General features: G+C 47.9%; 1 protein-coding gene across 1 annotated transcript in view; it reads right to left on the bottom strand.

Moving 5' to 3' along the window:
- Nucleotides 1-1,898: 1,898 nt before the first annotated feature.
- cdca5 (cell division cycle associated 5) overlaps nucleotides 1,899-11,431 on the bottom strand; it is a 9,979-nt gene continuing 446 nt past the window's right edge. Inside the window, exons 2-6 of the mRNA XM_048619809.1 lie at nucleotides 11,154-11,218; nucleotides 9,239-9,295; nucleotides 8,782-8,823; nucleotides 6,884-7,375; nucleotides 1,899-3,861 (exon numbers count right to left, since the gene is read on the bottom strand). Coding sequence (XP_048475766.1) covers nucleotides 3,781-3,861; nucleotides 6,884-7,375; nucleotides 8,782-8,823; nucleotides 9,239-9,295; nucleotides 11,154-11,218 — 737 coding nt within the window. The 3' untranslated portion in view covers nucleotides 1,899-3,780. The remainder of the gene's footprint in view (nucleotides 3,862-6,883; nucleotides 7,376-8,781; nucleotides 8,824-9,238; nucleotides 9,296-11,153; nucleotides 11,219-11,431) is intronic.

The raw sequence follows: 11,431 nt of genomic DNA, 5'->3' as shown, positions 1-11,431 counted from the left end.
GGAGGGGGTGGAATTCCAAAACTAGAAGGGCATAGGTTGAAGGTGGGAGGGGAAAGATTTAAAAAGGATCCGACTCACTTCACCCCACAGAGGGTGGTGCATGTATGGAACGAGCTGCCAGAGGAAGTGGTGGAGGCTGGTATAATTACAACATTTAAAAGGCATCTGGATGGGTATGTAGGAAGGGTTTAGAGGGACGTGGGACAAATACTGGCAAATGGGACTAGGGCAGATTGGAAAGTCTGGTTGGCACAGTCAAGTTGGACTCTAATCACATTTGTAAGCCACACAATGGATAGAAGTATACATTATGTACTATGTGTTCTGACAAAAAAACTTTTACTTACAGTGCCTTTAACATAAAACATTCCAGGAATGACTGAAATTGAGAGTTTAATGTTGCGTTAACAAGTCAAAGAACAAACAAAAACAGAAATTCTCCAGAAGAGTCCCTGGACTTGAAACATTAACCCTGTTTTCTGTCCATAGATGCTGTTAGACCTGTTGAGTCGCTCCAGCAATTTCTGTTTCCGTGCATTTCAGATCTCCAGCATGTGCTTTTTAACTTAACTGGTCTAGGACCGAGCCAAGGTAAAACAGCTGTCATGGTTGATAATGCATTATAATTCAAATTAATCTGTCATGTGTGAAATGTGATGAGGCAAGGCTTTTTGCCAAGTGATAATGACGCATCCGGAGAAGAATTTATTGTTGTGTTAAAGCAGCAACGCACAATCTGAATGCTCCTATTTTTGTATCTGATTCCCCAGGAGCATTCAGGTTATGCCGTGATCATAGCTGTCTGCATTAAAGATTGATGTATTTATTCTTTCCCAGTGGGATTCAACATATAAATAAAGCATCTTCTTCTCTCTTCAGAATATCAGAAAGTGCTCCAAGCAAGGAATTACAGTGGGAGGGCAGTAGACTTTTGTAACAGAAGCAAGCCTTATGTAGATACCCTCATTCCTCAAAGAATCTTGAGATGGGCTGGAAGATGGCATTACTGCTGCAGGTTTGCAATTCGCAGCTTTGGACACGTGACCTGGACAAACAGGCAGACGCTGCTGCATCATGGCACCAGGGACACAGGTTCGATTCCCTCTCGGGCGACTACATTCTCCCCGTGTCTGCATGGGTTCCCTCCTACACTCCAAAGGTGTGCAGGTTAGGGTGGATTGCCTATGCTAAATTGCCCTGTAGCATCCACGGCTGTATAGGCTAGGAGGAGGGCTAAAAGGATAACGTTGGGGGATGGGATACTCTTCAGTGGGTTAGTACACCGAATGGGCCGAATGGCCTGCTTCCACACTGCAAGGATTCCATGAATGAAAGCTGGAGTTCCTGGTCAGTGCCTCCACTGACTGTGGAAGTATATTTGCCATACTCTATTATAGAGCACGGAAACAGATCCTTCAGTCCAACCAGTCTTGCTGAACATAATCCCATTCTAAGTGGGCACACTTTCATTGTGTTAGATCAACGGCACTCACTACTCCCAACCAGTGTCAGGGTCCAGAGGTAGTTTTCTCAGGAAAAATAAAACTTGACGATGTAATGATGGCAAGTGGATTGATGCACACTATTAGTAGAGAGAAGCAACACCGTAATTGCAAACAAAATTTCAGTAGCTCCAAAATAAAAACGGGACCAGTGGTTAAAAAAAAACTGTTTTCCTATCAGACAGGGGTTGAGGGTGAAGGAAACAGTACTGGGGGGGTCCCAGGCTCAATTCCAGTTCCTCCAGAAATTTCTGTTTTTGTTCCAGGTCTTCAACATCCACAGTTCTATGTTTTATTTTAGTACAGGTGGGGCAGGAATTTGTATGCTAAGCTCCGTACGAAGCAGTTGTGCAAATACAACGTTGATTAGATCTCACAAAAAAACTTCACAACATTAAAAACAAAGCCTTTTGATTCAGTTTATTACCTCCTTAACTAACATATACAATAACAGACCAAAATGCCACCAGCGAGATGTCTGATGTGTGTGGCTATTTCTATACCTACACAAAGTAAGTGAACATCGAGTTATTAAAATAGAAACAAAGTGGCCCTATCTACTTTCTTGGAACCAGTTTGCTAAAGAAGCAATTATGTCTAATTGCTGCAGAGTTTAGTTGTTTTACCTTAGTGGCCAGAAAAAGTTCACTTCTGTTATAAAATGTACTTAAAGAAAAAGTTTAATACCGCATTTGATTTAGAAGGAATCAGTGTGGACCGTACAGCATTTATTTGAGAAAGAGGATTTAGCGGTCACACATTCAATTGTTAGCATGCAATCCCAGAGCTCAAGGTGAGCAGATATTGAGATATTAATTCACCCACTGAAATTGCTAACCCCTTGCTCCACCAGCAGAACTGGAAACACCTGCATTTTGCTGGAACAAGCTCCAGAAAACCATTTAATTTGGGAAGATGAGATGAATGTTTCTGCTGCTGGGCGTGGGTTTCAAGGTTCTATTAACATGAGCATTGCTGACACTTCTCTCAGCTTCACTGAAATCCGAATGAAAACACAATTTCCTTTTCAAACACAACAAGACTGCTTTAGAGGGAACAGGACACAGTGAACATTATGCTTTATTTAGTTGATACTGAATAACACGATGCTGATAATATTTACCCAGCGTAATGTTTTGCTCACTGTTTATCAGGCTATCATGTAGCAGGTTTCTGATAAGCTTCAGTTGGCTCACAGCTACACTGGGGCAGGGGGATGGGGCCAGGCAGCTGGGCCCAACACCCAATGGTATTGAGCCCTGGTTGGAGAGGAAATGGAAACATGCTCAAACATAATCACGCAGGCTCCCCTCACACATAATTGAAGCCACATCCAGCAAGTTGGCGGGTATCGTCAGGGTGGGAACAGTTTGTCGACTATATTAAAAAAAACCAACCCAAGGGTCAGTAGCATTCAGATTCGGATCCTTCAAACCACCTTTGAATCAGCAAAGAAAGAATTCAGTTCCACACTTCAAGAGGGACTATAAAACGTTCAGATTGTACTGGCAGAGTTTCTGGCTTCGATTACGGATTAGCATCGTAAAAATACATAATGCTGTGTTCTTTTTTAAAAGTAATGACATCTGATCATTTTTCTGAGGTTTCACCTTTCAAAGGTCAAGCTATCAAAATGTACAAACACAAATTGTATATTTAAAAAAAAACAGGCAGCAAGTAGGCAGAAAAGTGAAGTGACAGGTTAATGACTATGGTCTAGGCACTCCCACTCCCAACCTCGCCCCTGACTCAAAACCATTACCCTATCTCACCAGACATGGTACTGTGCCAGGCCATTTTTGAGCTTTGCGTGCCAGATTAGCAGTTGTGAAAATAACCATTTGACCCAAGCTGTCGACTGGTTCCAGGAGGACGCTGCGCTTGTGTCAAAATCGGTCAAGCCGTAAATGCCCAGCGAGAGACAGACACATTTGTAGAGCTCACCAAAGCCTAAACCATGCTCCGACCAGCAATCTGCAATGGTGGTGGCCAGCATCAGTGAGTAGCAGCTGGCAGCAAGTGGAGATTCTACGTTGATAAGCGTTTGTACAAATGGCAAGGTTCCAAGGGGACAGGGGTACAGACACATCCCTCAAAAGAGCTGCAGTAATTCACTGTAGGATGAATACAGGCTCCTCTGCCTTCTACATTTCTACAAGTACTGGTAGAGAGTTAGACGCTTCTCGGATAGTCCTGTATGTGGAAGCTCGTGCTATTTTGAACCCATCTGGAAATAAGTGTTTTTGCAAGCTCAGGAAGAGAATGGCTCCCCTTCTGATCACTCCACAACCAGGTCAAAGCGTTCCGCTTCTTCGAAACTAGCGTTCATCTGAGCAGCCCACTCGTCCAACGCGGACATCTGGAAAACAAAAAAAGGGAAAAGGGGGTGTGAAGCGCATTAGGCAACAGTTAGCGGCTATGTGGGCCTCAGGATACTCTCAGCCACTCCCGGCAAAGATGCAACAAGGAGGGGCTCTAGCGCAAGGTTCCCTGCTCGATTCGAAGCACGCGCCCCAGGCTCTTAGCTGGAGCCTCAAGCCACAATTCAGGAACACTAGCATGGATTTACCATCCTGATCATACAACCACCCCATGATTAAATCATCATCACCTCGAGCCCCCACTGGTGGGGGTGGGGCAACAGAACACGATTCCCAGTTTAGCAGGGGCCCTTCCACTCAGCACGGGGAAGCTGCGAGAAGCCCCGTCCCTGCACAATGTCTCAGGAAAGTGGGAATAAGCATCAAGTCCCTGCCTAACATCCATCAGTGGGGAGGCCACTGAGGCACCTCGGGAAGGTAGGGTCACAGCAGAAAGACCAAGACAGCAAAAGTCCATCAAGTGCACCCTGAGCATTTCTAAACACAAAACAAAATAGTTCAGGCACTGCAGACATGGCTAGCTAGGGCACAGCATTCATTGCCCTTCACTAACTGCTCTGAAAAAAACAATGTGATGGTGAGCTGCTTTTATTTATTTTTTTGAAACATTGAACATTTCTGAGTGAGAAGCATTCCCGAAATGTTTTTGTCCAGGCGTGCCCAAAGTACACCTCGTTACTGACGGCAAGGATGACGCACACATATTACTCAGCATGCTGTCACTCCAGGGCAGCATGTAATGTACTAGTTGTCAGTGACACTTCTCTGCCTCAAAAGGAAAAAAAAACGAAACTTACAAACGTAGAACGGAAGAGAGGTGGGGATTGGGAATGCAGTTGGCATTTCAGTATAGCCCCACACCAGGGGCTGCAAAATTATTGCACAATGCTTGGATTTAGCAAGGTGAGGATGGTCAGAATAACAAGGCCAAAATGGCATGTCTCACATGGATATGAAGTCTACCCCCTTTTTTAATTAGATCCTCCCTTCAAGTCGTGACTTTACTTCAGTGTGAAGTTAAAGCAGGCTGACAGAATAAAGACGTACAACAGGCAGATTGAGAGAGCTGGAAGAAGCCACCTCGTGCTAAACAGTGTCACGCCCTTCCCAGACTTGCCGAGAGCTGGATCTACAGCTTGTACTTTGGCCGCAAACCTCAGCTCAAATCAGCAGCAGAACGTGCAGTAAATATAGGGCACATGTCAATGACAGCAGCACAGCCAATAGGAGATGTAGAAGGTGGTCTTTTCTCCCCAGGGTAGGAGAGACAAGACTGGACGGCATGGGTTTAAGGTGAGAGGGGAAAAGATTTAAAAGGGAGCTGAGGGACAGCTGTTTCACACAGAGGGTGGTGTGTGTGTGGGACGAGCTGCCAGAGGAAGTGGTGGAGGCTGGTACAATGACAACATTTAAAGGGCATCTGGATGGGTACATGAATAGGAAGGGTTTAGAGGGATGTGGGCCAAATGCTGGCAAACGGGACTAGATTCATTTAGGATATCCGGTCGGCACGGACATGTTGGGCCGAAGAGTCTGTCTCCGTGCTGTACAGCTCTGTGCCTTTATAATAGCAACATCCTATGGCGTCCACGTGACTGACCCACCAACGCTCTGGGAACAGGGCTTCAAATCCTGCTCTGGCAGCTGGGGAAGCTAATCTTGTTTTTAAAAAAAATTAAAATACAAAAGTAGTCTCAGTGAAGGCAACGATGATCACTGATTGCTGTAAAAACCCATCCGGTTCACTAGTGTCCTTTAGGGAAGGAAGTCTGCTATTTCTACCGAGTCCGGGATTAATGTAGGTAGGTTGGCACGGACTGGCTGGGCTGAAGGGCTTTTTCTGCACTGTACGACTCTACACTGGATTGCCAACCCACAGCCACGGGGTTGATCATTCGCCTTCCCTTGCAACGCACTCGGCTTAAGCACTAGGCTGGGAACTAAACAGGTGCTACTCAGTGATACCCATTTTCCCTTAAAGAATAAGAGGTAAACAAAATATGGATGAGTGACTAAATTAAGTGAGCCTGCTTCGGGAGATTTAATACAGAGACCTGATTTGCTCTCCCATAGCAGCTACAAAACCCTTCCATTCCAAAGGAGCCCAGACTAATCCAGATAAAAATACAAAGCGAACGGATGAGAGTAGTCTACCAGGTCAGCAGTTGCGGGAGTGATGGAGCCTCCTTTCAAAACTACAGCAGACTCCAAAGAAACTCATGGCTAGCGAACTACTTGGAGCATCGTCACTGGTGTAACAGATAAGATACAAGCGGGGGGGTGGTTCCACTGGTGGGTGAAACTAGAAATAGGGAGGCAGAGCCTCAATATAAGGGGGGAGCAGATTTAGGACTGAGCTGAGGAGGAACTTCTTCACCCAAAGGGTTGTGAATCTGTGGAATTCCCTGCACAGTGAGGCTACCTCGTTGAATATTTTTAAGGCACGTTTATAGATCGATTTTCGAGCAGTAAAGGGATTAAGGGTTAGGGTGAGCGGGTGAGTAAGTGGAGCTGAGTCCACGAAAACATCAGCTACGATCTTATTGAATGGCAGAGCAGGCTCGAGGGGCCAGATGCCCTACTCCTGCTCCTGTTTCTTAGGTTCAATGTCGGAATCACAAAGCCAATTTTCTCTCAGCAAGCTCCCAAATGCAGTTGTTTGACAACAATCAGATAAACCTGCACGTTTCAGTGAAACTGGGGGGATTCAATAAAGACCAGGGCGCTGAGCAGGAGTCCCTTCCTTCTCTTCAAATGTATCGCCAAGGGGTATTTTACACCCACCAAACGGCCCAGCCTCTCATCCTTGCCTCTGAACCTCAGCACTCCTTCGACGCTGGCACCGGGAAGGTCGGGCAAGATGATGGAGTCAAATTCCAGGAGTGGGGCTTTCAGGTCTTGAGAGGCGAGACAGGACGGCAGTCAGTGAGCTGGGGCTCGGCACCAGCCTCGGAGGGGCCACGAGTGGGTACCTGGAGAGCGCACGCCGTTCGGTCTCACCTCGAACTGGGGGACTCTGCGTTTCTTCTTCCTCTCCTTGGCCACGGCGACGCCAGGGATGTTGACATCCAGCGGCACGAGGGAGCCGGCGGCACGGCCGGGCAGCTCCGCAGGCTTCTCCTTGGGGGTCAGGCGTTTCACTGGCGAGATCCCCGGCACAGCGTCGCCGGCCAGGAGCCTGTCGAAGCCGAAGAACGATCTGCGGGAGCCCGCTGCCGCCAACTGGTTGGGCGTGGAGGTGTCCGAAGCCTCGCCGGCCGAGCCCGGGGAAGCCACGAAGCTGCCATCGGCGTGGATGCCGTGCGAACTGAGGCGGCTGTACGAGCGCCGCACCTTCTGGGACATCAGCGCGCTTCTCTCTGCGTCCACCGCCTCGGCCGAGGGGTACGGGCTGGCTGAGCCGGGGGGCAAGGGGCTAACCTGTGCGACCTCATCACCGGGCATGCTCGCCAAATCTCCGCCAACATTTTCCTTCGTGGTGTTCGGGGAAATCTGCAAAACAAAGCGAAGCCAGAGTTTTAACGTGACCGCAACGGGCCTCTCAGAATATTAAACCGACGGCCGCATTCACAGATGGAATATCGCTGAGTGCAATAATTCATCAATGTGTCTAAGAGCTGGCAGGAGTCCAATCAGCCTGTTGAAGCAGTTCTATCACTCGGTTAAGATTGTGCCCAATCTTCTTCTCAGTTTCACTTGCTCACATCCCCCTTTCTCTAGAAATTCCTTCACGGGAGGTGGGCGTCACTGCCCAGAGGACAGTCAACCACGTTGCTGAGAGTCTGGAGTCACATGTAGGCCCAGACCAGGTCAGGACGGTGGCTTCCTTCCCTAAAGGACGTTTGCGATCCAGTTGGGTTTTTCCCAACAATCAGCAACAGATTCGTGGTCATCATTAGATTTTTTTAAAAAAATGAATTCAAATTCTATCATCTGCCACGGCAGGATTCGAACCCAGGTCCCCAGAATATTAGCTGGGTCTCTGGATTAATAGTCTGGAGACAATACAACTAGGCCATCATTGCTCCCCTCTTTACCCCTTAGATAACAACAAAGAAACAACAATGCCCTTGTCTTCAAGCATCCTCTTGCGGATGGGAGATGGAAAAAAGAGCTTCCACACAATGGACAACTGTAGAAGACGTTTCCTGAAATAAAAACGAAGAACTGCGGATGCTGGAAATCTGAAATCCTTGCCTAACTATTTCCACTTCTGACCAAGGCCTGCTGGACTCAAAACGTTAACTCAGTTTTACTATCCATAGATGCTGCCAGACCTGCCGAGTTTCTCCGCCACTCTTCAGAGATGATCATCGTAGAATCCCTACAGTGTGGAAACAGGCCCTTCAGCCCAACAAGTCCACAACGACCAGAGCATCCCACCCAGACCCATCCCCCTATAGCCCACCCTAATCTGCACATCCCTGGGCACTATGGGGTAATTTAGCAGGGCCAACCCACCCTAACCTGCACATCCCTGGGCACTATGGGGCAATTTAGCACGGCCAATCCACCCTAACCAGCACATCCCTGGACACTATGGGGCAATTTAGCACGGCCAATCCGCCCTAACCTGCACATCCCTGGGCACTATGGAGCAATTTAGCACGGCCAATCCACCCTAACCTGCACATCCCTGGACACTATGGGGTAATTTAGCACGGCCAATCCACTCTAACCATAGTGTCCAGGGATATGTAGGTTAGGATGGGTCTGAGTGGGCAGCTTTTCAGAGGGTCAGTGTGGACTCAATGATCCGAAAGGCCTGCTTCTACGTTGTAGGGGTTCGATGATACCTATTAGAAAGTACATGCCAAATGCTAACCACACACAGTGTAAAATGCCTCCCCTCACGTGACCTTTGGCTCTTCTGGGCTGAGGGGAGCGCGTACACTTACTCGGGGGCTGCGTCTTGGTGTTGCGATGATAGATTTGGCAAGCTGGATGAGAGGAGAGAGAGATTGAGGTTAGTGTTGGAGTTTAGGCAGTTTTTCAATAGCTACCACAACAAAAAAACACCACAAACCACGTCACAAAGAGCAAGCACAGGCCGACCAGCCTCCACCTGAAGCCGATTTCTGTGTGACTGATTAAAACGGCTCGCTGTGACTGCACAAGGTGGCTCCCTACTCATTTGTCCTCATGACCCAGTGATCAGACTGAAATCATCTCTTGCGAGCAGAGGCACATGCACAACAGATACTTACCTTGGAATTCTACTGGGGATCTGCAGAACTCTATTCCAGCCAAACATGGAACGGGAGGGGTGAAAGAGAGAGGAAAGCACGTCAGTTCCCAAGGCAGCTTCTCGCTGGCTGCCCAGGGCAGACCGAAAGCTGGATGTTTACCACTTACCACGTTTTTCTGGGGTTCGATCTTTTTCAGAACAATTGAACGTTTGACCACTGGAGCCTGTTGAATAGTGGAGAACCTGGGTTAGCGACAAGAAATCAAAGCCTCAGGAAGCTTGTACCTTTCAACACAATAGAAGCTAACCAGCTCACAGTCCACAAGCCCGTCCAATGCACTTCAAGCGCATTGTCCCTGAGGCTTGTTCTACAAGTTCAGCTTCCAGTGAAAATATTTAGCTTCAATCCCTAACATTATAATATCTGACGGCACAGGTCAATGATGCCATCATTGGGCAGCACGGTGGCTCGGTGGTTAGCGCTGCTGCCTCACAGAGCCTGGGACCTGGGTTCAATTCCACCCTCGGGCGACTGTCTATGTAGAGTTTGCACATTCTCCCTGTGTCTGCGTGGGGTTTCCTCCAGGTGCTCTGGTTTCCTCCGACAGTTCAAGGATGTGCAGGTTAGGGTGGATTGGCTGTGCTAAATTACCCATAGTGTTCAGGGATGTGCAGGTTAGAGTGGATTGGCCTTGCTAAATTACCCATAGTGTTCAGGGATGTGTAGATTAGATGTGTTATAGGGGCATGGGTCTGGGTGGGATGCTCTGAGGGTCAGTGTGAACATGTTGGGCTGAAGGGCCTGTTTCCACGCTGTAGGGATTCGATGATGACTCACCAGAGTGAGCTGGCTGCTAGACCAGTGTTTGGACGTGCAAACATATGGCAGATGAAATATAACTTGGGTCTATGTGAAGTTACCCACAGTGGTAACATAAACTGGAAGGCAGATTATTGTCCGAATGAGCGTTAGATTGGGAAAGGGAGAGTTGCAATGAGACCTTGGGTGTCCTTGTATACAAATTGCTGAAGGTAAGCTAGCAGGTGCAGCAGGAGGTGACAAAAGCAGATGGTACACTGGTCTAGGGAGGATCCGAGTATCGGAGCAGGGAAGTCTTGCTGCAATTGTAACAGGGCCTTGGTGAGACCATGTCTGGAGTACTGTGTGTAGTTTTGTTCTCCATTTCTGAGGGAGGATGTTGTGGCTATGGAGGGGCTGCAATGAAGGTTTACTAGACTGATTCCTGGGATGGTAGGACTGACATATGAATAGGAGACCGGATTGGTTAGGACTACATTCACTGGAGTTTATAAGAATGAGGGGTAGGGAGTCTCATGGAAACCTATAAAATTCTAACAGGATATTGACGATGATTAGGGAGTTCAGAACCCGGGGTCACTGTTTAAGGATGTAGGACTGAAACACGAATAAATTCCTTCACTCAGAGTGTGCGGAGAATAGATTAGAATAGAATCCCTACAGTGTGGAAACAGGCCCTTCGGCCGAACAAGTTCACACTGACCCTTGGAGCATCCCATTCAGATCCATCCCCCTATAACGCACCTAAGCTACACATCCCTGAACACTTTGGGCAATTTAGCATGGCCAATCCACCTAGCCTGCACATTTTTGGACTGTGGGAGGAAATCGGCGCACCCAGAGGAAACCCACGCAGACACGGGGAGAATGTGCAAACTCCACACAGACAGTCGGCCGAGGGTGGAATTGAACCCGGGTCGCTGGTGCTGTGAGGCAGCAGTGCTAACCACTGAGCCACCGTGCCTGCGGGAGCCTGCGAAATTCTCTGCCACAGAAAGCAGTCAAGGCCAAAACATTGAGCATTTTCAACAAAGTGTTAGACATAGTCCTTAGGCTATAGGTTTCATTTTTGATGTAGGAATTTCTCTCCCATCACATCGCCAATGAAATCAGCTCAACTTTAGCATTATTAAAAAGAGAGCCAACTTAATGGGGTCCTCTGAACCCAACACCACAAAGTCTTTCAGTGGAACAATATTCTTCCAGATGACGATGCAGAAGCAGGAAACACTCCACACTTCAGTGCCTGCTTCAGTACTCACTGAGCTTTCTTCATTCTGTGTCGCTGACAATCTGGCAGACTTTCTCCTGGCTGGTGGATGTAAATCTAAAAATAAAAAGAAAGCAATGATTCTGGGCTCCTGTAGTCTAGTCTAGGGACGTTTGTTACTGACTGAGATGCGCACACAGAACTGATGTTTCATGTCCCCACTGTATGACACTGGGGTACAGTACTGGCAGGGACAGGTCTGTCGCTGTGTTACACTGGGGTACAGTACCAGTGGGGACAGGTCTGTCGCTGTGTCACACTGGGGTACAG

This window comes from Rhincodon typus, chromosome 43, assembly GCF_021869965.1.
Source record: "Rhincodon typus isolate 14 chromosome 43, sRhiTyp1.1, whole genome shotgun sequence".
Lineage (NCBI taxonomy): Eukaryota > Metazoa > Chordata > Chondrichthyes > Orectolobiformes > Rhincodontidae > Rhincodon > Rhincodon typus.
This window is presented reverse-complemented; position numbering and strand designations above follow the sequence as displayed.